The 27,461-nt window shown below is 38.8% G+C and overlaps 1 protein-coding gene across 1 annotated transcript; it reads right to left on the bottom strand.

Moving 5' to 3' along the window:
* Positions 1–274: 274 nt before the first annotated feature.
* Positions 275–27,461, bottom strand: LOC124583217 (molybdenum cofactor biosynthesis protein 1-like; the record flags this gene model as incomplete). The annotated part of the gene is made up of 3 exons (XM_047131332.1): positions 275–330; positions 22,386–22,471; positions 27,322–27,461. Coding segments are annotated over 3 exons (282 nt in total), but the record flags the coding sequence as incomplete, so codon positions are not given.

Here is a 27,461-nt window from a genome sequence, read left to right as displayed (position 1 = left end):
ATAAAAGCATACTAATATCATAATGGTAGTGTTACAAGGTCCTATTAATGTGTGGTCATCACATTTGTTAAATGTCTCACCACATTCCTATTGAAACTATTTACTCTTCTTGTAAATAACACCTATGACAAATTTATACAAATGTCCACTAAGACTTTGCTCGTCAACTTTCATTTAGGTAACAGCGATCTTTTAGATGTATTTAAATCAGTACTGTTAAGAAATACTGACTAGCTTTATTTTCAAGAATCTCAAGTTTAAGTTATACATACTGTTATCCTCCAATAAGAATCATTGGCCGATTCTTCATCTTTGACAGGTTCAGCATGCCTCCAATGCAAAACATTACCTTTTGTATTAACACATGAAATCCAATTTTTAAATTTAATAAATGCTTATACAAACATAAAGTTTCTTCAAAAAATGTATTTCTGACAACTTCCTGTCACAGATAATTTTTACTGAATGTTTCAACCCAGTTATATTGCTGATGAGAAGCAAATGTTGATCTTTTCCCTCTCTTCCTTCACCATCTCCTGTTTTATTCACCTTGACATATTTCTACCAAAAAGACTACCCCAATGGATCCACTGCTTATATTTAACACACAGTAAATTCAGTGCAAATATTTCCTTAACACAGGATGTGCATTGACGAGCTTGAATTAATCAGAAAAATATAAACAGATACTAACCATTCCACAGCTCTTACAAAATACTTGCATTAAGTAATCATCAAAGCTACTTTTTGTACAGCAAGAGGACTAACAGTCAAAATGGTGCTACATGCTACAGGCAGTGCAATACAATTTATTTTACTCATTGCTACAGCAATAAATGTACTTATAAAAATATTCAGACTTAGACTATAATCAAATACAGAGAGAGAAAATATTCTAACTAAAGAGATATAGCAGCCATAGGCAGAAACAAATAAAAAAAGTGATACTAATCTTAGCTTTGAGGACCAAAAGTTTCTTCATCTGGGAAATGTAAAAAGAGAAATGAGACTGTTCAAGAAATAAGGATGAAAATTTAGGATCTTGAGTCATGGAAGATGGATGGTTAAATGAATGAAAAAACTAGACTGGACATGATGAAATTCAGATGCGAAAGAGCAGCAGATGATGTAATTTTAAATGCTGAGAAATAATATCTCTTCAAGAGGAGCCACCAAAAGGTCAAATAAGTGAAGAACAAGTTGAAAATACCGGTAAATGGGCTAAAATGGCGGCAAATAGATAAACGAAACAGAAAGATAGTGCTGAAGAACAGGCAACCAAACAACAACAACAACAACAACAATAATAATAACAGCACATTGTAGCAATATATAATAGCAGTCCCACAACATCTGGAGGAAGATTTTCCACTAACAGAACAATAAATTCATGAAGCCATCAAATCATTCCAAAACTTCAAAGCAACAAATGAAGACTCCACTACAGCAAAATTATTGAAATAGTCAGAACACACAAATGATCTACAACTGCTGTTTGAGAACATTTGGAAAGCTGAAGAGATTATTGAAAGCATTAATCCACAGCTATGAAAAAAAGGGGACACACGAAATGTCAACAATTGCAGAGATGCCTCACTTCTGCCAGTGGTATACAAAATATTATCAAAAATTCTCTGGACAGAGTTGTAGAAACTTTAGACAAATAACTGGGAGAATCTCAAGGAGCTCTAGAAAGGGAAGACCCTGCACAGAACAGATGTTTATTAGAAAATTGATAATTCTCCACAGACTGTTAATCACCAAACCAATAATAGTATCACGTATTGGTTTCAAGAAAACATTTGATTTGGTAGGCAGAGAAATTATGGGTAAAATCATCAAAGAATTTTGTGTTAAAGCAAACATAATCCTCAAAACACTAGCAAATAGGGTGACTGAAGCTAAATTTATGGGAGAAGTATCTCAACCATTTGAAATAAAAACTGGTGTTAGCCAAGGGGACAGTTTATCACCTTTACTGTAACACTACATTCTAGAAAAAATAGAAAGTTATTGGAATTTGGAGAAAAAAAATCACAAAATTGAACCAATAATTTTAGGACGAAAAACAAATGGAATTAAGGTAAACTGCCTGGCTTCTGCAGATGATTCTGATATACTTTCAAAAAATCTGACAGACAGTTATCAAAAGAAATCTTTTGGAAGAAATAGCAAAGAGAGCTGGTCCCAAAATTTCAGCCGAAAAAACAACATTGATGGCAATTTCAAACAATGCATCAACATTCTTAGAAAAACAACAATGTAAAGTAGCATTAGTAAGTAAATTTAAATATATTGGACAAACTGTACAACAAAATGGACTAGAAGAATTAACAGTAGATGCAAGAGTCAGCAAACTGGAGAGAGCAAATCGTTTGACAAAGGATATTTACAACAAGAAATGTACAACTAAAAAAAACAAATTTATACACTATCCCACAGTGGTATGACCAGGATGTTTACATGGATGAGGATGCCTAATGATGAACTATAAGCTGGACAGAACAGAGGTTCCACAAAGGAGCATTATTAGAAAATAATGGTTGCAATACAAGCTACAGATGGCTGGAAAATTAGAAGTAATGAGGAGATATACAAAAATTTTGAGAAAATATCAGAAGTAATGGCTAAAAGAAGATTAATCTTTTTTTAGAGACCTCTACTGAATGAGTAGTTCTGGAAGAAGGAATCAATGATAGCATGGATTACAGAAATAAGAAAGAAACAACATCAAACAATCAGAAATAATAGAAAGAAACCTTTTTACAGATAACATACTGAATGTAAAAGGATCATCACCTCTCCAAGATCAAAATTAATTTCATCCCTCTCAATAAGACTGTGAAAACCGGAAATAAATTTCATAAATATGATACTGCGAAGCTCAAAATCAATCAAAACGTATTGGAACAATGCCACCAGTAACTGACAGTTGAATCCCATAAATGGGCAGACATTGCCTCCATGATCCAACAAGCAGCTAATACTACAATCCTGACAGCTAAAAAGAGGAATCATACATGGTGGAATGAGGTTTGTGGTGAGGTGGTGGCCCAAACAGCAAGTGCATGGAAATAGTGGAACTCTACCAGGAGACCTGATGATTTTGATGTATTCCATGAAGTTCAAAAATATGCAGCCAGAACTCTACTGCATGAGAAACGGCAGTTAGAACAGATCGATCAGCGTTTCCAGATAAAGAATGTCAGAGACTTCTATCAGACGTTCAAATCGAATTTGAAAGGATACCAAGCCCCTAGTTTTTGTTTTAGAGACGAAAATGGAAAGCTCAGTGTTGTGTACATAGTTCCGCGTATTCAGCGCGTACACAAATTTCCCACTAGAGTGCGCCCCGCTAAGCACAACAGCGCAGGCGTAGCACTCGTCCATCTCCCCACTACGAGATGGCGCTGCCATAGAGACGGACCAAATTCTGCTTCCACCGATCCGCGTATTAATATGTAATGCAGCCAATGAGATTGCTGCTAACATAGAACACTTTCTCCTCGCGCATCACACTCACGCAGTGATACATGAATGTGCGAGGTATTATAACGGGTGTAAAGACCTTCGATCAGTCAGTCTGCATTTGTCTGCACCAGTCTGCATTAGTCTGTACCAGTCTGCATTAGTCTGTACCAGTCTGTACGAGTTCTACAATTGTCTGTGCCAGTCCATAGTCAAGATCCAGTCTGCGCCTAATAAGATTACCATATTCCTGTACATAGCCATGAAGATAAATGTATAGACACTTTTGTCAAGTATCCGAGATATATGTAAGAATAAGATTAACGTACCAATACCAAAGGAACTTCAGATTGTCAATTGTAAATAGCATCCAGAACCAAGTTAAATAATTTTTATATTTGTTATTATTTTAATAAATGTGTGTGAAAATTAATCAAGTTCTATTTAAAGTTGGTCACCATCAATCTGCTACTCTAAGTGTGCAAGTGGCATTTCTATCGTCTGACCTAATGGCAGAAGATAAACATGCCATGATAAGACCACGAGACATATTGCTGACACTCGCTTACTTCGTTAGAGCAACAAGTCAAATAATCTGATGGTGTGTGTACTGAAGGTCTTACAGTACGCACACCACACTCAGCCTGACCAACAAAGAAAACTGCAAGATCATGTCTCGTTACTTTGAAAACCTACTTAATTGTGTTGAACCGAAAGAAAAATTCCCTGTATGTCCCCCAATCCACAAACTACCCCTCATCTCCATCTAGTAAAGAGGAGACCAAAGAGATCATCAACAACTTTAAGAATAATAAGGCAGCTGGAGAGGATTCAATAGTGGTGGAACTACTGAAGCTGGCAAATAATGAAACTCTAGATATACTAGTCCAACTTTTTGAGGAGATCTGGAGAGCTGGGATTATACCAACTGAATGGCAGTCAGCTTTAATCCATCGTATACACAAAAAAGGTGATAAATAGAATGTCAATAACTATAAGGGTACCTCATTAGTATCTGTTCCATATAAGATTATCTCCAAAGTGATACAGAATAGAATAGAAGATCATTGTAACCAACTGATTGGGGACTATCAAGCTGGTTTCCGAAAGGGCGATTCTTGCGCAGAACAGATCTTTAACCTGAAGAACATGATCAGGTACAAAAAAAATTTGGAAAAATAACTACGTGGTCATATTTGTTGATTTTCAGAAAGTATATGACTCCATCGACTGACAGGCAGTAATGAATATTTTGGAAAAGTTTGGGGTGGATAATACATCAAGAAAGCTGATCAAACAAACTCTTACTAACACAGTGTCAAAAATTAAATTTATGGGTGAGGTATCTGAACCTTTTCAATTGTGTCTTGGAAAAGGTCATTCAAGAGTGGAGAAAGTTATTAGCCCAAGGAGAAACAAATGAAGAGTGGTTCAGACTTGGTCCTAAGAACAAAGGGGTGTGCATTGGCTGCTTAGATTTTGCGGCTGACCTAGCCATTTTTGCTAAAAACATAGAATCAGCAGTCAACAAGATAAATAGGCTGTCAGAAATTGCTGAAAAAAGTTAGACTCCAGATCTCTATTCAAAAGACAAAACATATGACGAACATCTGTGATGGACCTGAATGGATGATAACCAACCTGGGAAAAAATTGGATGAGTTAAGAATTTCAGGTATCTCGGTGAAGTCATCCACCTGGAGAATGGATTAAAAGAAGAAGCAATTGTCGGGATGAGGAAGTTAGACCAAGCATACCAACTGACAAAGAATACTTATAACAAAAAGTCTATGAGTATATGGGCCAAGTTCCAACATTATAATACAGTTGTAAAACCTGAGGGCTTATAAGCATCCAAATCTTTGACCACGAATAGACAAGGTAAGCTGAGCGGCTGGAAAAGCGTGAGTGTAGGATATTAAGGAAAATCCTAAGGTAGTAGATGGGTCGATGGACAATGGCGAATGAGAGCAAATGAGGACTCGTGCAGCAAGACAGAACCTATCACAGCATCCATTACGAAGAAATGATTGTTATTTTATGGTATCTCATGAAAATGGACGGTGATCGACTAACAAAAAGAATATGGAGTTTCATCCCATCTAAGAAAACGAGGCCGAGATGGTTCAAAGAATGTGAAAAAGATCTTAAGCAGATTGGTATCTCAGAGAGAAATTCCTGAAAGGAACAAATTTAGAAGATTGGTGACCAACTACCAAGGTTTTAACATGGCATCAACATCCGAAAGACAGTGAGGACCATTATCTGAAGAGCATAAAAAGGCACTTCTTGGAGGGGCTCAGAAGATACTGGCAGGAAGTCAAAGCTGGAGCAAGAACAAGACCTGGACACTAGAGTGAAGTCGGTTGTTACCACGCAGTCCGTAGAGACTCACCTCAATAAAAAAAATAAGTAAATAAAAATAAAAGGCTTTCAATGCAGAAGAAATAGGGGATTGAGAACAACACGAATAGAATAAAGGAGGAAAAACATGAGGAGGAGATGGATGAGTACTGGAAAAACAGGAGACGACAAGGGAAGAAGAAGAAGTGAAGTTATTACATGATGAGAGATGGTGATTGGATTTGATTTGATTCAGTTTTCATTACATACACCGAAAAAATGAGATGATTCTCAAGGGTGTGGAACATGTCAGAATGTATAACACAAAACATTTTAATATAATGAATACTACCCTGATCATTTGTCATGAGATTGTCAAAATAGGTGAATACAATACAATAAACTGGAAAAGCTAATATTTACAGAATTAATACGCTGTCAGAATGAAACATTGTTATGCACTATTAATAAATTTATCATACACAAAATACCAAATTTTGACTGTTGCAACCAAGTGCTGTCAAAACTTATATCTAACATATTTTTACTTAAGCTGGCCTAACAGTCTCTGTTAGGATATTCATCTATAGAGTAGAAGGCATTGCCTATCAAAAAGTCATTCAAACTCTGTTTAAACTGTGCTTTATCTGAAACCAAGTTTTTAATGGTTGCTGGTAATTTATTGAAAATGTGTGTTCCTGAATATTGGACCCCCTTTTGGACAAACATAAGTGATTTTAGGTCTTTATGTAGATTTTTCTTATTCCTAGTATTGATAATATATATTGAGCTACTTGTTGGAAATATAGATATATAACTTGCAACAAATTTCATTAAGGAGTAAGTATACTGAGAAGCAATGGCTGGAATTCAAAGTTCCTCGAATAGGTTCTACACGATGTTCTTCAAAGACTGGTCCCAGATACTCCATTGCACCATTCACCGAACCTGATAACCCCGAGCCGTCAGTAACAAAAATTAAGTCTTGCTTAAGAGATTTACAACACTACATGCACTTGTTACCAAAGTCTCATTTACTTTTAGAGCTATCTGTTCCACTTCCTTTTTGGCCCCACTTCTCTCTGTCTTCACTATATCCCATACAGTTCTTATTTTGTTGCCCTATACAATTATCTTTTTCTCTTAATAAAGCTACTTCGATTTCTGGATTACTTGATTCAATATTTTGCAGTATTCTTTGTAATGCATTACAATTCTAATATCAGAAACGTTCCTAGATAGTAGATACAGTCTCCTTTTTGCCCACATGATATCTTTATTCCTTGTATAATCCATGGTTTATCTTTTGACTTCTGTGTGATCTGAGTTACCTTTAGGGGAAAACAATTTTCAAAAGAGGAGGTAACTTTATTAATAAATGCTTTGCATTTTCCATTTGAGTCAGGTAAACATCTCTCCAGTTCATGTCTTTGAGCAATTTCCTGAATTCCTCAATTTCTGGCTTATTTATTATCCTCCTGTACTCAGATTTAATATTTTTTTATCCTGACAAGTTTCAACATTTAACACAAGATGCTGCACGTCGTGATCAGATAGTCCATTTACTATTGGTTTTGTGATATGACGTTTTTCCCCTAGATTTGTTCATAAAGATATTGTCAATAGCAGTCTCAGAGCATTTACATATCCTAGCTGCAAAGTTCACAATAGGAACTAAATTGAATGATAGTGTTAAAAACACCAGCAACCACTATTTCCCCTTCTTTTGTTTTTTACACAAGCTATTCCTTTCGCTTTGTGAAATGAAGCACTGCCTAGTTCCAAAACACAGGACTACTATGACAAGGTGAAATGTTCTCAGAGTGCTACATGTATGATAGTAAATGTAATCAGCACTATAGTTGTTTTCTGAGTAGTTATGCTGTGTGTGTTTCATTCAATCAGATGAAATGGAATAAAATCATCAATTTATTTATTTGGGCTCTTTATCACCAAGATACATTCAATGTTGGTTGAGGTTTATCTTTTGAATTCACTCCAGTGTAGATTGTCAAAATTTTATCAGTTGTCAATGTACTTGTAACACAGTTTCCGAATTTACTGCCATCCAGGAAAGTATCGCACTCAAATTATTCTCAGAGACTGAGAGATGGCTGAAACCGAGAGCAGAAAGCTCTGACATATTTAGTGATTAATGGAATATATATCAGAAAGGCAGGTTAGACACTGTAGGAGAGGGAGTGTCCATTGTCTCTATTGAGGTCAAAGCTGATTGTGACAGTGAAGTTATCTGGTTGCGTATAACAAGTCTAGGTGAAATCACGTTAATTAATGGATAATCAGCCACCCAGTTCTGCTATGACAGTTTTGGAGCCATTCACAGAAAGTCTACAGACAGTAGCACGTAAATACCTAGATCATGCAATACTAGTTGGAGGTGAATTTAGCCTACTGAGTATAGATGGTAGCCTATGGCTTCATTGCAGGGGGTGCAGTCAATCTTGCGAAGCACTTTTGAATGTGGTTTTCGAAAATTGTCTTGAGCACCTAGTTTGCCATGCCACATGCAATGGAAATATCTTAGACCTTGTAGTTACAAACAGGCCAGATATCATCAATGACTTCAGCATAGAGATGGGGATTAATAATCATGATAACATCATAACAACTAAGGTTACAAAAATTAATAAATCAGTCAAGAAGGCTAGGAAAATGTTCACGCCAGAAAGAGCAGATAAGCAGATGTTAGCATCTCACTTAGACAGAACTGACATCACTTAGTTCCATTAAGATGGACGTAGAGAGATTATGGTCAAAGCTTAAACAGATCGTGAATTTCACTCTCAACAAGTCTGTACCTAGTAAACGAATTAAGGATGCAAAAGAGCCACTGCGGTTTAACAATGAAATTTGGAAAATACTGAGGAAGGAAAAGCTACTGCACTCTTGGTTCAAAAGAGAATGCCAAATGGCAACAAGGAAAGGTTACTACCACTGTCATACCTCAGCAAAAGATCTGGCTGAGAAGCAGGGGAATTTATTGTCCTATGTAAAATCACTAAGTGAGTCAAAGAATTCCATCAAGTCACTTGACCAGTCTGGTGTGGCAGTAGGAGATAAATGTTTTAAATTTTGCATTTAAGAAATCATTCATGCAAGAGAATCATATAAACATACCGTCATTTGACAATAGCACAAAGACACCTAACAACAATCACCACAAGAGGCCAGCACTAGCACAAGTTGTTCACATGATATTCGTTGGACTGTTGCCTGTAAACCCGTCCCATGTCAGTGCTCTTGGAAGAGAGCTGTGGCAGTGACACGGCTCTGTTGTTGTTCCTGTGCAGTGATTTGCAAAGACGCAACGGTACGGGACGGGGGGTCGGGTCGAGATTCAAGCAGTGATTAAATACTTCATAAGGAAAGGTATGAAAGTGAAGGACATTCATGCCGATTTCCAGAAAACACCAGGGGACTCTGCTCCTTTGTCTTCAACTGTTGCCAAGTGGATAAATGAATTTCAATTTGGTCAGGGGAGCTTAGATGATGATCATCCATGAATAGGTCAGCCAAAACGTGTCACTACTCTAGAAATCATTGCAAAAGTGCGCATAATGATCAAGGAGGATCACCAATTTAGAGTGCATGAAATTGCTCACGCTTGCCAGATGTCATCTGAAAGGTATTCACAAGATGGGTGCCGCGACTCTTGACGCTGTGTCAAAAACGCATGAGAATGGACATATCACAACAATGTTTGGCCTGTTTTAGGAGAAACAAACAAGATCTTTTGTGCTGGTTTGTGACCACGAGGAAACTTTGGTTTACGACTATACCCCAGAGACAAAGCAACAATCAAGGCAGTGGAAACATGCTGAATCTCCGCCGCCAAACTCCTTCAGCGGGGAAGGACATGGCGTCAGTGTTCTGGGATGCGCCACCAAATTCCTTCAGCGGGGAAGAGCATGGCATCAGTGTTCTGGGATGAGAAGGGGATTCTGTTTGTACATTATCTCCCCACTGGGCAAACAATTACTGGAGAATACTATGCTAACCTTCTGGACAAATCGCAACAAATGATATGCGAAAAAGGCCAGGTTTAATAAGGAAGAAAGTCGTCTAGCATCAAGCAAATGCACGCTCGCATGCATGTACCATCGCCATGGTAAAATTACACAAACTAAGGTATGAATTGTTGCCACACGTGCCTCTTCCCTAAACTTAAAATTTTTCTTTGTGGATGAAGATTCACTTAAATGAAGAATTGATAGCCTGAATTGACAACTATTTTATAGGCCTGGAGGAAAATCATTGTCGAGATGGGATCAAGGTATTGGAACACTGTTGGACCAAGTGAATTAATCTACAAGCAGGGTACATTGAAAAACAAAAAAGTTTCAGTGACATTCTGTTTCAAGAACTTTTCAAACCACCCTCGTAAGCATCCCCGACGCCTGAAATAATTAAAAACAAATAAGTCGCCAGTTGCAGATGGAATCTCAATTTGGTTTTACAAAGAGTGCTATATGGCACTGGACCCTTACTTAGCTTGTATTTATTGTGAATCTCTCACCCAGCAGAAAGACCTAGCAACTGGGGAAAAAAATACAGAGGCGTCTCCTGTATATAAGAAGGGCGAAAGTACAGACCCGCGAAATTACAGACCAATACCCGTAACATCAGTTTGCTGCAGAATTCTTGAACATATTCTGGGTTTGAATCTAATCAGTTTCATAGAGACCAATAAGTTTATGTCCACAAATCAGTACAAAGCATCGCTCATGGGCAACTCAGCATGCCCTTTTGTCATACGACGTCTGTTCAAAAAATTCCAAAACTTTGTCCACAAAATTTTCTATGCTTATCTTTTAATTAGTATGGATTGTCTCCTTCGAAATACTCTCCTCCACAATTGATACACTGCTCCCAATATCATTTCCACTTCCAGGAGCAGTCTTGACACACCTCTTGCTGGGTCGCATAAAGTGCCGTCTGCGAATTTTCTTTTATCTCATCTACCATTGCAAAACTTCATCCTTTTCAACTTTGGAAATAAAAAGAAGTCTGCAGGGGTCATACTATTCTCGCAAGGAACATCTCATTCTCATTTGTGAGATCCAAAAGTTTTTTTGGTCTTGACTCATGAGCCGTGGAATGAACTTGGCGGCAACACAATGCATTCCAAGATGCTGTGTCATTTCATAACATGATCCAATTGAATTGTTACATTCTTCTACAATCTCTCAGACAGTGTATCTTCGACTGCCACACACAATTTCTTTGACGTTCCTGACACAAGCGTCATCAGGGGACATCTAAGAGCGTCCTGAACAAGGATTATTTTTGACTTTTGTAAAGCCATTTTAAAACGTGTGAATAATACATAACACCAAGTATGGCTTAAGCACTCATCGCTATAGGCTCCCTGCATCATTTGGTGTGTCTGTGTAAAGGTTTTCTTGAGTTTCACGCAAAATTTAATGCAGATGCATTGCTCCTCTAACTTTGCCATCACAAAATTCACAAACCCAGATTCCATATTTCTTGATTTCGGAGAAGCATTTGACATAGTGCCTCACTGCAGACTTTTAACAAAGGTACAAGCACATGGAATAGGTTCCCAGACATGTGAGTGGCTCAAAGACTTCTGAAGTAATAGAACCCACTACATTATCCCGACGGTGAGTGTCCATCAGTGACTAGAGTATCATTAGGATCATTCCAGGGATGTGTGATAGGAGCGCTATTACTCATATTTTCTATGTGCATAACTGATCTGATGGACAAAGTGGACAGTAATCTGTGGTTGTTTGCTGATGATGTTGTGGTGTATGGAAGGTGTCATCGTTGAGTGATTTAGGAGGATAAAAGATGACTTGGGCAAAGTTCCCAGTTGGTGTGATAAATGACAGCTAACCCTAAATGTAGAAAAATATAAGTTACTGCAGATGAGTTGGAAAAACTAATCCATAATGCCAGAATCCAGCATTAGTAGTGTCATGAATGAAGTCACATTGTTTCAATATCTGGACATAACGTTGCAATGTGATATGAAATGGAACAAACTTGTGAGGGTCATGGTAGGGAGGGCGAATAATCATCTTTCGTTTGTTGGGTGGATTTTACTACAGTGTGGCTCAGCTGTGATGGACATCACATATAGGATGCTAGTGTCTGGGATCCACAAGGGGTCGAATTAAAGCAGACATTGGGGTAATTCAGAGGCAGGATACTAGATTTGTTAACAGTAGGTCGAAACAACAACATACAAGTATTATGGAGATGTTTCTGGAACTCAAATGGGAATCCCTGGAGGGATTTTGAGGAACACTGTGCTGACTGCAGAACAATTCTGATTGCACCAACATACATTATGCGTAAGGACCACGAAGATAAGAGACGACAAATTAGGACTCATAGAGAGGCATATAGACATTCACTTTTTCCTCAATCGATTGGCAGATGGAACGGAAAAGGAATTGACTACAGTTGAAATAAAATTACTTGATAGTTGGCACTTCAAACGCCAATAAGAGTAGTCAGCGTCACACTTGAACTGTCTGCTGTTGCCAAACTCCACCAAAATTGGCCAGTCACTTCCAATTCCTGGTTCAGCATTCTTTCTTGATGTATTTGTATCCCGAATTACGAGCCCGACACTTTTATTATGTATTTCATGACGCGCGATAGCTACACCAAAAACAACACACATTAACAATGCTAATGAAAGACACACATTTCATTCATAGCACTAACCAAACACTACCGAATAACTCAGCACAAGGTGTAATTCAGTATCATACATATAGTTATCATATTCACAGAGATCATCTTACATTAGATAAGCTTTTCACTACATTGTGTGAAACTGAAATTTTTAAGGTTGCAGTTCATAGTTGCAACTGGGTCACTACATTCACATATATAAATACTTCATGCAGTGCTGTGGCATAGCACAATGGTTGGCAGATTAATCTAATGTGTAGCATGTCGTAGGTTTGAATCTCATCAATGTAGCAAAATTTTTATTTCTAAATCTAACCAAAAGAGTGTGATTATTATTTTCATTCAATTAATTGGTTTAAATGTATTTTTTTATTTTTAATACTTTGCTACATCATTTTTCATCATTGTTTTGACTGTTCTATTTGGTCTTATTTTTCTTCCTGTCACTATTTCTTCATTTGGAATCTGCCTCAGTCATCTATAATCCACGAACAAGTGCCCACATGGACTGTTCACTGGCTTCTAACATGGCAGCATGTGCAGCTAGAGTAAGGATAGTTACAGGTAACAAATGAAACGGAGAAATTTTAATTTGCTTTCAGCCCTGAAATTGAGTTTTTGTTGTCTTGAGTTTACCCTTAAGCGTTAGCTTTAATCGCCATGAACAAAGCGATCATGATATTAGTACTGCTGCAGACTGCTGACCACAATTTTCTCGGCTGGGTTAGGACACAAGTTTACAGTCAGGGATACAAAACGGGTCGTCTTCCCCAGTTCAGTCACTGGTCACTTTAAATCAATAGTCGACAGAGTATCCAACATTTCTGACTTGCACCAGCCACTAGAAAAATTGCTCTGTGTTAAACGTTTAACATAATTTGTGAAGTGAGCCGCTTGTTTGTTGCCACCTGTAACCAAACGGTAGCTGGTAGCCAATGTGGCAACATTGTTGCGGCAAGTGATTGATGTCAACTATCAAGTAATTTTATTCAGACTATTGTAGTGAGACAGGGTACCTTCTGCCATGCACCATATGGTGGCTAGTGGAGTATGTATATAGATGTGGAATCAGTCTTTCCTTCTCATCCCATCTGGAAAGTCTCCCCTGATCTGCAGTTCTGGGTAACTTTCTCAAAATCTACAATTTTTCCTAGACCTATCCTTCACCCCTCTTCCTTCCACTTCAGCCCTTCTGCCTGAAGAATGAGCTACTGGCTCTGAAAGCTTGCCTAATTATAATCTTTTATGTGTGTGTTCTGCCGCCACTTAGCAAGTAGATTGTTTATCTATCCAATTCAATTATCATGTAACCAAAAGCTGCATTTAACACACCAAGTCTCTTTTACCAATCACTTTTAATATGTCCTACAGAATGTACTGTCTATCCTGTCCTTTTTTGAGATTACTGTTTTGTTGTACTTTTCTACAGGCATCATCTTACTTATTAGGAGTCAGTGCCTTCATGTTGTTGTTGTTGTTGTGGTCTTCAGTCCTGAGACTGGTTTGGTGCAGCTCTCCATGCTACTCTATCCTGTGCAAGCTTCTTCATCTCCCAGTACCTACTGCAACCTACATCCTTCTGAATCTGCTTAGTGTATTCATCTCTTGGTCTCCCTCTACGATTTTTACCCTCCACGCTGCCCTCCAATGCTAAATTTGTGATCCCTTGATGCCTCAAAACATGTCCTACCAACCGATCTCTTCTTCTAGTCAAGTTGTAGAGCTGCATGTACTCGGGAAAAATTACGGCTGTAGTTTCCCCTTGGTTTCAGCCGTTCGCAGTACCAGCACAGCAAGGCCGTTTTGGTTAATGTTACAAGGCCAGATCAGTCAATCATCCAGACTGTTGCCCCTGCAACTACTGAAAAGGCTGCTGCCCCTCTTCAGGAACCACATGTTTGTCTGGCCTCTCAACAGATACCCCTTCGTTGTGGTTGCACCTACGGTACGGCCATCTGTCTCGCTGAGGCACGCAAGCCTCCCCACCAATGGCAAGGTCCATGGTTCATGGGGGGAGTTCCTTCATAGTCAACAGTTAAGGAATGGGTGGCTGAATTCATATGTAGCATATGTCTCTGTAAGATGACTCATGAACAACTTCCTAGAATTACAATCAAATATGAAAATGCTGAGAAAGAACACAGTGTGATATTGCAAGATCAGTAATTAAAAAGATGTGCAAAACATTTGATGCCGTGGCCATACCAGAAAGTGAGTGGCATGTCTGTTGAAGCCTGACTACAACCTAATGTGAAAAACAATTTGGAACAATCTGACACACAACTGATTCTATGCACCAATCTGTTCCCGTGGATGAGAGATGACCGAAATGAAACAGCAGTTGCACAAAAATAGCCAAGGTGACTTCATCGGAGAGAAAGAGTGGTCATTGTTTTCTAGGATGCAAAAGGGATTTGTATTTTAGATTAGCTTGCAAGACTGAAACAATACCTCACAAATACAATGCAAGTATTCTGACTCAACTGGTCTGAAAAAATATGGAGCCAAGACCCAGGGGGAAAAAAAAAGTTTATTGTCAGTGAAATGCATATGGTCACAAAGGCACTTTCACAATAGGAAAACTGGGAGTTTCAAGTGTGAAGTCTTCAAATATCTATTCCATTCTCCAATTTTTTCACATTCTGACTTTAGCTTCTTCTTCTTTTCTTTTTGTATGAATGATTCACTTAAGACTACATGCGTCACAGCTCAAAACCGTTTTGTGAGTCAACAACTGGATATGTTTTCACTGGTCTGTCTCTTGTAACTCCGTTGGACATGGAGGTAGCAAATGAGGATGTAGGATGTCCATGACATACTGCTGTGCTGTCAGAGTGACCTGAAGTCATATCCGATTCTGCCCCACACGCCCTCTCCCTATGTCGTTGTCATACTCACTGACAACTGTCATCGCGGGTCTTGCAGAATGTCTCACTGCTGGTCACATGACAGGTGCAGGTGTGAAAGGGTTACTATGTGCTCGGCGTACATTACAGCAATTCTCCCATGGGCTCGTCAGACACGGTAAACCGGAAGCTTGCTGACAAGCACACCACCCTTACGTTCCCAAGCAGTCCAACATGGGGCCACTACCACATCTGAATGACTCACAAATCTGCATATTGCATAATTCAATCAGCCTGGCAAATGGAGACACCCAATTAGGCCCCTTCAAATTTTGTTGCGTGCTGATAATGCTGACTCACAGACGTACAGGGCATCTGTGTCCTTCACAGGGATCACTCAACATCTTACACTCTTCACATCTCTTATAGCTCCTACCATTCTTGGTAACAATCCGAGACACAAACAAAGCTAATGCAATCTGGTGGCCTTTGTATCCATTTCAGAGAGTTGCGACTCTCATAATTTACCACTGGTATGCACACTCGTGAAACTACGTTGCTTCAGGGAGCTTCCCTTTTTTTTTCTTCAAGCTGTTTAGTTCTTTGAATCCATTTTTCTTGTAGCTCAGAATAATTATTTTATTGTGTAGCAAACTTACAGACTAGCATTCTGGTCTGAGCTGTCGGAGTTGGCGGTCATGTGTGTGTGAGGTGTGCTTGCTTGTGTGAATGAATGGTGTGTATTTCTATTTCTTTTTCTGATGAAGGTTGTGGCCAAAAGCTTATGTGTAAGTGTCTTAACTGTGCCTGTCTGCATTTTAACGTGCCATCTTTATGGTAATTAGCACTCTATCTTTTCCTACACTGCTGATATTCCAACCTGGAGTTTCCATTGTTTGAACTTACGGTCTACTGTTTTATGTTGCAGTGCACTTCTACAAGTGTAATACACAAATGTTGCCTTAGGAAAGAGTCACAATAACATCCATGTCTACCGTTCGCTATTTTTTACGAAATAGCACATCACACTCGAAATTTAACTTAGCCAATGAAATAAGTTTGAAGATTTATTGTGTGTAAGAGACACGAGGGCCCACTATGTGGGAAATGTGGGAAGTTCTGTGCAGAGATGGAGTTATCCACAGACGCAGTAAGTCTTGGGAGCTATACGGGTGTTTAAACATCGACACCTGCTGGGATGAGGGGCCACTTACTCTGAGGTGGCGCTGTGCCAGCAACGAGCTCGACCCATTGATTAGCACCACAGATGACAATGAGCAACCAGCTGCTTCTCTGTGCAGAGATATAAAATTTATCGATTTTGGACATCTTTTGACAATCTGTCACATGGAGAACAATGTTTACTCTGGCCATTTTAACACTAATCTAGTGTTCTGCAACATATTAATGTGAAATGTTGTCTATGATGTTGAAGAGTGTAAGTTAAACTGATATCTGAGAATTTGTTGTTTTTGTGGCATTATCTGGAAAATGGCCTCTCTTGCAGCTCCAAGCATAAATGTCAAGTGAAGAAGAATAATTAGCACAGCACACTGGAACCGAGTAGGGATCCGGTTTACTGCTCGGCCACTAAATTAGCATATCGTGAGTACACCAGAAGAGACACTGTACACACTTGCATATACTACATACACAAGTACAAGCATCGATCAAGCTACTGCGAAACTGCACTCTGTGTGACTCATCACTACATCAGAATACTGTAAATGTGGTGATTCCAATTTCTTAAGGTCTCTTCCTGTTTGTTTTCATCAGTAGGATCTTATTTTTCAAGTATGTGGGAATCCAATGAGCTGCCTGTTTGGATACATTCTTTCTGTATGTCCCACAAGTTGGATTCCTTGGAGACACATTGTAACAAGAGCTTTTAGGAATTTGCCTGGAGATTTCACACTGGGTTCTGTGTGATGTATCCCATCCTTTATTCTTGGACCTAAGATTTTTACTACAATTTTACATTCTTCTAATTCAGTTTGCTGTTTTCATGTCTTGTGTTGGACAAAGAGTCTCTCTCATGCATAAAGAAATTCTAATTTGATCACTGTTGTACAATGTTAGATTTTAGAGTTCCAGGAAAAATACTTTTAGTTAACTGAGAGACAGTTTGTACTTTCTGAAGTCTGGATTCTATGGCCTTCTTTTCATTATGATGTTCAGTGGTCTTTTTCACCAAATTATTTAAACTATTTAACACCGAATACTATGTCATTGCCTATATAAGTTCACCCAGTGCCATTTTGGTATCAGCCAAGAATTTTTTCTCCAGGTGAAATTAGTAGTCCAATTTTCCTAGCTTGCTCCCTTAATATTTCAAATTGCTTTAGCATATCAGTGATGTTTTTGTCAATTAGTATTATGTCATCGGTATAGGTTACACAATATAATTCTATCTTTAAGTTTACGTTCTAGTCAGTGTAATAGTGCACCTGCTCTTCTCCATTATCTTACAATTTTCTTAGGGGCATAGTTGAATAGCAATGTGATATGCCATCCCATTTTCATATTCTTATGTCTGTCTTAAATTACACTGCTTGAAAAAAAGTGAGACACTCAGAAGGTGGGGAGAAAACAAATTGAAACATAGCTAATTTAGAGGGTATGTGATGTTATTTCAGTGATAACAAAACAGAGTCAAATTTACACAGAACTTATCAGTTTGAGCCCACTTATCAATACAGCAATGCACCCTGTCTGGCCTGGACAGTGCGGGAGGATGTCGTAAAGCTGCTGCATACCCTCCTGAGAAAGGTGATCCACAACTGTTGTAACTGGACATTGCAATCATGGATACAGGCAGTGGGATGGAGTTGACGTCCATGTTGGTCCCATAATGTTATATCGGGGACAGATATGGGGATTTTGCTGGCCACAGGAGTATATCAACATCACACAGACAATTTAAAGAGACACATACTACATGTGGACAAGCACCGGCCTGTTGAAAAATAGCACCACAATACTATTACACACTGCTGTTCCATCAGAGTTCCCACGGCCATTACAAGCCGTGACCTGAAGTCATACCCAACGGCTCCCCACACCATGGGACTCCTTTGTGACCCCCCCCCCCCCCAAATGTGGAAGAATGGGACCTCTCCCCATCTCCCCGGGTCACTGTCAAACTTCTCCACTATAGTCATTTGGAGCAGTGCAGGACTGGGACTCATCAGTGAACATAATGTGATGCCATTCATTAGCAGTCCGTACTTCTTGATCATGGCACGACTTCACATGCAGTCATTTGCTTGGGTGTTAATGGCAGCCTATGCGCAGGACGGCAATTCCATAGTCTGGCTGCTCCTAGCTGTATGACACAGCATGTTGCAAGGAGACTATTACAGTGAACTCCTGTTTATCCGAAATGATCAGGACGGTGGTCAGTTCCGATAACGAAAATTCCAGATAAATCAAAGTCCCCCTGTTTTCACATGTGAACACTCCAAATTGCGTCAATATTGCGAAATACGATCGTAAAACGTGCGTAGGGTATGTGAAACATTACTGATATGGTTGCAAATAACCCTACACTTTTTTACTGAAAAAATTGTGTTGACATGTTAAAAAGGCACCAAACTATGATAGAAAACTCAAAGTTTTTAAATGCTGTATAACAAAGCTTGTTTATTTTGCATTCTTACAGAAAAAATCTCCCTTATTTGGCAGCAGGAAAAAACAGGAGTTTTAATTTTATTACCTACTCTTTTGAATAAAAAATAAACTACTGAACAAAATTATGAAACAAATCTAGAGATTACTCAAAGGAACGAAAAGTCTGTCCAGAGGAACTTTCAAGAAAAGTAAAAAAAAAAAAAAAAAAAAACTTTTTAAGTTATGGACATAGAAGTTCTAGGATGCTTCATTAGAGTTTATTTTTTGGTAACGAAGTCACGAATGTCTTTTTTTCTTTTGTTTTTTTGCTTGAGAAACTATTGCTGCAACAATACATCTCCAACGTTGAAATCAAACTATTTCAGGATAAATCGTCTCCTCCTGTTGGCTGATGTACTCCAGGGCAGTTTGGATCACTTCGTAACAGAATGTGTGAGGAATATTTTTCTCTGATTCATCATCAGAAACATAGTCTTCTAACGCTTTATGATCGGTCACAATTTGGACGATTTCATCCTCAGTCACATGAAAAAATGCCATTTTCCATCCACTCTTCAATGTCTTCGAAGTGTGTGTCTTTACAACCAGCTTCTCCAGTAAATTCACCAAAATTATGTCAGCTTGAGTTTCGGTGTTGTCTCCTCCTTCCCACCACTTAGGTTGCCTTACGATCTAAGAGTTTTTTCCAAGACCTAACAAGAGGAACTGGAGGAATTAGATTCCAAGCTTCAGCAATCAATGAATGACACTTAAAACATCAATTTTTTTAAGAGCTTCCACAAAATCATCTGCAGCATCAATCACACCTATTAAGTATTCCAGCATCTTGTGTCTGTAATGTTTTTCCATCGCCTCAAGAATACCTTGGTCCATCGGTTGACATAGAGATGTGACATTTTGTGGAAGAAATACAACTTTGATATCCCCATCTTGCAGATCACCTGGGTGAGAAGGAGCATTGTCCACAAGAAGTAGCGCTTTTCAAGAAAGTCCTTTTCCTTCCATGTAATTTACTACAGCTGGAACAAACTCTGCCTGGAACCACTCTCTGAAGATGGCACGCCACTGTTCATACATGCCTTAAGACTGATTCGTGTACCTCAGTGGCAAAGCTGGTTGGTTGGTGTCTAAATGCTCTTGGTGTTTTGGATTTGCCAATTAAAGTAAGACACAGTTTATGATTGCCAGTGGCATTACTGCAAGCGAGGACAGTAAATCTTTCTTTGATTTTTTTGTATCTGGAAGCCATTTCTTCTTCTTTAGAGGCAAGGGTTTTCGTTGGCAGCATTTTGTAATTCAACCCAGTTTCATCACATTTGTAAAGTTGATTGTCAGTATAACCTCCTTTGTCAATGATTGTGTGCAGTTTCTTCTTAAAATCAGCATAGCAGCTTCATCCCCAGATAATGATTTGGCACTGATGGCAATTTCATGGATGCCATGCTGCTTCTTGAAATGATCCTGCCAGCCATTACTTCCGAGGAATTCTTGCTTCTTTCCTTCTATCAGCTCATTAGCTCATTTTGACAAATTAGAGGACCTGAAACTGACACACCTTTGGCTCTTATTTATTCGTGCCACAAAAATAATGCCTCTTCTAACTGAGGATGTGCACCTTTTCTCATTGTTTTTCAAGATTTCACTGCGCTGCCCAATGCTTGGATGGAACAAAAATTTTTCAATTCCTGATCGATTTGTCTTCCGATCAGTAATTGTACTCCTACTCTGCAGCAACTTTTGTGGGTGGCTCACCAGCATCAATTCTCTGCAAAGTGTGATGCTCTTTTTCCAACAAGATCACATTCATTTTATGTTACGTGCCCGTAGTCACGTTCAGTGTTCTTTTTACAGACACTCGACTGAGTCCTTTATGGTTTTTGGCCCCTTTTATCTCTGGACACTTTAAGGCACATAGTGGGAGCACAAAACCTCAAATCAGAAACACACAAATGCACAACTTGACAACACTCGAGATGCACTACACAAACTTTTGATTTTTGAAACCAGGCTGTGGCAGCCATCAAATGAAAGCATTCAATACATCTATGCCATTTCCTCTGTTCTACCCAAGCCCACGTGGCAACACAACAGGGTGTTGTACGTTCACTGTTAAACACTCAGCTTTGATGTACTGACAACAAGTGGAAAGTGTTAGGCGGCGCACTCTAATTGTCAGTTTCGACAGGCCTACGTTGCGCTCCATAGAACAATACTGTATGTACTGTACTTCCAAGGAGTTCCAATAGATGGCAGTGGCATGAAACCATGCAATACGAATAAGAAACGCACTAGAGCTTCAACCAACACACGCACGAATTGACGATACTTGGACTTTTGACACGCACCAGTGCACTGATTAGCAGTAGATTGCCAAAAAACACCAGCAAATGCTTGGCTCCAGGTGCACGCAAATTGAAACTTGTCAAGTGTCAATCTAGCTAGCCAAAAGTGTAGCTGCACGAGAGTTTACTGTACTTGTTCTCAGATGGCAGTCACAGACGTGAACAGGTTACAATGTACTCAGTACACTACACAGTGATGCTCCCTTGTAGTGGTCTGATGTAGTCAACTGGAACATTGATGATGAGTAAGCCCTTACTTTCCAACATCAGGCCACTGTCAGATCCAAATACTCCAAAAATACAGATGTTGCGAGGTTTAACCAGGGGACCAAATGGACATCCACAATGAGGTTTCTTTCAAACTCTCATCAGATAATGCTGTCTCACACCAATATGCAGCACCTTCATATCCTCCAGAGTGATGATTCAACATCTGACGCTATTCACATCCCTTATATACCACACGATGCTTGCTAAACAGCAATAAAAAAAAGAACACTAATGAATAATGAAGGAAAAGACAGACTGTTACTTACCATAAAGAAGATACCTTAGGCTGCAGATGGGAAGAATTAAAAGACACTTACATAAAGCTTTCAGCCACAGCCTTCATCAGTAAGTAGTAATCTGTCTTTTCCAACATTGTTGATATTCCTACTGGAGTTTCCATTGTTTCAAGGACACTGATGCTTTTCTGTGAGTGTTTGCTTTATGATGTTTTCTGCATTTTAGCTTTTTTTTAAAAAAGAAAAAAAAAGAAAGAAAGAAAGAAAAAAAAAAGATTTGTTGCTGGAAAACTTCTGAAGTCCAATAAAGGAGTTACAACAGCCATATATGGTTATCTGGTGGACCTTGCAGAACCAAATTCTAGGGCTGAAATATACTGTTGACCAATGGGCATTAATCAGAATGAATACTAAATAAAAAATTAAATCCAAGTTTACACAAAAAACACAGGTTCTATCACTGTTGCTTTTCATTCTATTTTGCTATTATGTTTGCTATGACTTGTTAAGCAGAAATTTTCTTTCTATCTATAGAGTTACATTTGCTGTAATGTATCTTACCTCCATGTTGTTTCTTCTTTCTTCTCACTGCTGCCCCAATCATGGCAAGCAAGTCATCCTCACTGCATTTGCTTCGTATTGCATCTCTGAAACAACAGTTAAAACACCCGTTAAACAGTACCACACAGTGAAATGTTGGTACACTAAAAAGGAAGAAAAACTTTGCAGAAATCTTCAACAGTAATCTTGTAGTCTGCAGTAGGCAACAGCAGGATAACAAACCCACTGGACAAGAATGGGAAAGTCATGATAGAAGTTACTTTTATTTTTATAAATAAACAGGTATCTTACACAAATGCTCAAGAGTATACATAGGATCTTGGGCTGAAGAGGTGGAGCAGAAACTGACATTAGTTTTGTTGAAGAGGGAGTACTGGAACACAGCACAATTTCTTGCAAAATGAAGCCAAATTTATTGATAAACTCTTAATTAATTGCCAAGCTCACTAATGTGACCATTTTATAACAGGTACTTACTGCTTGGAGTATATGTGACTTTTCAGGCTTGCCTAATAGATCTGTTGCAAAAACACTTTGGGTTCCCCACCAGATAACATTATGCAAGTCCCTCCCTCAATATTTCAGTGACACAACGTTTTGGCATCTTCAGGTGGTGGTGATTTCCACCATCACTGCTGCAAGATGCAACTGGCAATTTCCACGTGACAGTTTTGAAATTTATCATGTGGATGACTATGACCATCATATTTAGAATTCAGAGGATTTCATAGAATACCTGAAGTTGCTTAAACTAGAACTTTCAGATCTTTTAGTTAGCTCAAATGTTATATCATTACTTACAAAAGTGCCCCTGCAGCCCTCATTAGAGGTTATTAGCAGCAAGTTTGAGAAAGAAATTGTGATGCTGTTTAAACATGTGCATACCTCATCCTATTTCTTATGTAACACCAACTACTTTGATCAAGTGGACAGTGTTCCCATGGGAGATCCTCTATTTCCCTTAGTAAATATCCAACATTCCTCCTTCTGGCAGAATGCTGAAGAGACATTTGTGGTGTGGCCCACATAATACAGACACTACCTATGTTCCTGCAGCATTTGCACTCGCTCCATCTGAATATTCAGTTCACTGTGGAAGTACAAAAAGATAGCAGCTTACCATTCCTGGATGTCACGGTTAGAAGAAAAGCTGACATAGCACTGGGGCTTAGTCTCTACTGCAAACTGATACATGCAGAGTTATATTTGAGGTCCAAAAGTTGCCGTCACCCTGCACAATGTGGTAGTGTCTTACACACCCTGGCACATAGAGCACACGTGATTTCAGATACCGACAGTCTGCCTGGTGAACTGTAACACCTAAGAACAGTGTTCCAGCAGAATGTTTATTCTTGTAAACAGATTTCCAATGTGTTCTGAGCAAAGCAAGTTCAGTGTAGGGATGTAAATGAAGATACTTAGACAAGCACTGCAAATGGCTTTCTTGCCATATTTCAGTGGCATGTTTTCAAAATTAAAAGAATCGCTAAGAGAAACAGAATCAAGTGTGTTTTTCGTCTACCAGCAAAACTAAGGAATTGTTTGTGTTCAGTTAAAGACAATCTTGACCTTAGAAAACACAGATCATATATAAGATCTGATGCCATTATGGGAAACCTTATATAGGGCAGACACCTCACATTGTGCAAGAACACTGTGTTCAACAGCGCTGACAAAAATGCCACCCAGTAAATTAATGGTAGCAGAGCACTGCCTGAATACAGGGCACCACACGTTTCCCAAGAGGACTGAAATTTTATCCTCAGCATCATCACTCTAGGACTGTGTTTTTAAGAATGAGGCATGTATCCATACGGTGGGCAATCTTACCAACAGGAATATGGAATTTTGACTAAGCACTGCCCAGAATCCAGCACTGACTGCCATGAAATTAAAACAGTAGAAACCAGATCCTCCGATGTATGACCTGATGCAGTACCTTGCAGAGAGTTAATTCAGCTCTTAACCACACGAGTGTCCAGAAGTGCAGTCATTGCCCACAACACATAAGCAGAAGGCTACTATGAATGGCATTTCCATCCAACTGGGAGTGCCTGTCCACACATTCGTACTCCTGCTTCTAGCCTGACAAATTTCAATTCTGCTGTGCGAATATCACCAGCCACATCTTGCAGCAGTGATGACAGGACCCACCACTACCTGAAGATGACGAACAGTTGTGTTGGTGAAATATTGTGAGGCTTGGACAAAGTTATTCAGTGGCAAATCTGAGAAGATTTGTATACATTATTTTTCTGTGACGCAGGTAATGTGCAGCAAAATGTGATAACTTTCTGCATTTTCCTTTTTGTACATTTCAAAATACCCCAAAAATTGGTGAGAAACACTGAACATATGACATAACCAGATGACACACCCCACAGCATGTGCAGCAGTCGGGGTTGAGTGTAAATGAATGATTGAGCAGTGGAATACTTTCATTTGAGCAAACAGAGCAAATTTCGAAAACATTTTGTAAATATGATCTGTTGTAAATGTAGATGTTAAAAATTATTGTCCCTGCTGTAATCAAGCAAAAGCAGTTCTGATTTTGTGTTTATTGCTTCTGTCCCTTCTCTTGTTAGTAAAGAAAACATAGGTCATTTAATGGCGATGATGCTATTCTGAAGTTTATACTCATCTACTTGTTATGCAATATGGTAGGTTTTCATTGTACTGTACTTTGCAAGAAATCAAGGAAACTGCAAGACAGGTAAATAAAATAATAAACTTCAATATATAAAAACAAAGATGAGGTGACTTACCGAACGAAAGCGCTGGCAGGTCGATAGACACACAAACAAACACAAACATACACACAAAATTCAAGCTTTCGCAACAAACTGTTGCCTCATCAGGAAAGAGAGAAGGAGAGGGGAAGACGAAAGGAAGTGGGTTTTAAGGGAGAGGGTAAGGAGTCATTCCAATCCCGGGAGTGGAAAGACTTGCCTTAAGGGGAAAAAAGGACAGGTATACACTCGCACACACGCACATATCCATCCACACATAAAGACACAAGCAGACATATATATGTCTGCTTGTGTCTGTATGTGTGGATGGATATGTGCGTGTGTGCGAGTGTATACCTGTCCTTTTTCCCACTAAGGTAAGTCTTTCCGCTCCCGGGATTGGAATTTTACTATCATTACTTTTTTTTTTTTTTTTTTTTTTTTTTTTTTTACTTGTACCACACATATTCCACACGGTTCATGCTCACTCCTTCAATGATACTGCCCATCCTTCTCTAGTGTGTGAGTTGTCCCTGCTTTCCTGCGTGTTTGTTGGTTTAAACACCCTTGTTTCAAAAGAGTGTGACAGCTTAGATACAGTCTTGTCAACATTTTGTATTTTTATTTAGCAATTATTGTTTGAGCCTTATAGGTGAATGTCACAAGATATTGTCAACCACTGCATTCACTAGATTGGAATGGGGTTCATGGGGTTCATTTTTTAAGTTGCTGTTATCTTTTTCATCCTATCTTGGACTAGCTTTTCCATACTCCCACTCTGCCCTTGCAAACTTGCTCCTTTACTACCAAGTCAACTAATACTGGGCAGCATAACAGAAGTTCCAATATCCAGTCTTTCACCACAATTCACCTACACACACTTTTCACTCACTGATTTTCTTTTTTCAATGTCATAAATATTTTGCTTTCACAGGCTGCTGTGCTTTGAACATAAAATTGTAGGAACATCTGCCTCACATGTCTTTTTTTTTTTTTTTTTTTAATTAAAGAATATGTTCCTTGCTTATTCCTATTTTCTTCTGATACATTTCCATTCTCACTTTTATTTTGTTTTGATCCATTTCTTTTTTCTTTGATAGACAAGTCAAACAACAATGGCAATATGTTGCAGCCCCCTGTGTTTCACCCTACTTACTATGAACTTACTTTTCTTAGCTTCCAATTTTATTAGTCATTTGGTTTTTAAGATACTTAAATTAATTGTTTGACAATGTATTTTTATATCTTATTTTACCTTCGGTTGATAAAGGATTTCTGGTATGCTCACAAAGAGAGAGCTGATTCTTCCCACCCCTCACCCCCCTTACCATGTCCTGAAACAAACTTATCGCCAAGTCTTAGTCTAGTCACCAATTTAAAAGTGTCAGTTGTTGGTCCCATTGTCTAATAATTTGTACATTTATACACATGAAGTTCCAATTTTTATTTGGAACATATAGACTCTGATAATCATGAATCACAGTTGAAATGGCTCTGGGCACTATGGGACTTAACATCTGAGCCAAGGCAGGATTCAAACCTGCGACCGTAGCAGTCGCGCAGTTCTGGACTGAAGCACCTAGAACCGCTCGGCAACGGTGGCTGGCGAATCATAGTTACCATCACATGGACAGAAATACTGTGTTAACTTTAATACAACACAGGGACATAGCCAAAAATGTCTTTACATAATTTCCAGTTCTGATTACTTTCCTTTAATTTAATCTCACAAATAGGTTAGTGTAACATGATGTTGACAGAGGCAAATTATATATACTCACAAATTATTTAGCTAGAGGTATCTGATTTGTATGTCTGGGAGGGAGGAGGGTGCAAGCTGAAAACTTCAAGAAAAGATTACTCATTTCATACCTGCTGGATTTAACTGCAGTTTATCTCTTCCATATACCAACCACATACCTAATGTGCATGGCAAACAGTTTGAAAGTATTATTCTATACTCAGCATTTGGAACTATCAGTTCCTTCATGAGAGAGGAAAGAGGGATAAGTTTCTGAAGGTCTCAAAGGTCACTCGGACTCCATGACTAATGTGAGGACAAGAGGAACGAATGTGTCTATAAGAAGTTTTGGAATTTCACCTCCTGAAGGTAAAATACTGATCAGTCTGTCAGTCTTCTAGTAATTTTATGGTTTCCTCACATGAATTTTCACTTGGACACGATTATTCTATGTTTCATCACTCACCTGAGAGATATCTCTGAATTCCCAAAGAGACACACCTCCAAATTGCCATCAGCTGTTATCTGTAAATGGTTGCACGTGCCACAGAAGTGTTCACTCATTGAGGTAATAAATCCCACACGTCCCTTGAAGCCCGGGACATG

The sequence above is a fragment of the Schistocerca americana genome, unplaced genomic scaffold (assembly GCF_021461395.2).
Source record: "Schistocerca americana isolate TAMUIC-IGC-003095 unplaced genomic scaffold, iqSchAmer2.1 HiC_scaffold_45, whole genome shotgun sequence".
In the NCBI taxonomy this organism is placed as follows: domain Eukaryota; kingdom Metazoa; phylum Arthropoda; class Insecta; order Orthoptera; family Acrididae; genus Schistocerca; species Schistocerca americana.
The sequence above is the reverse complement of the archived record's forward strand: the minus strand, read 5'-3'. Positions and strand labels throughout refer to the sequence as shown.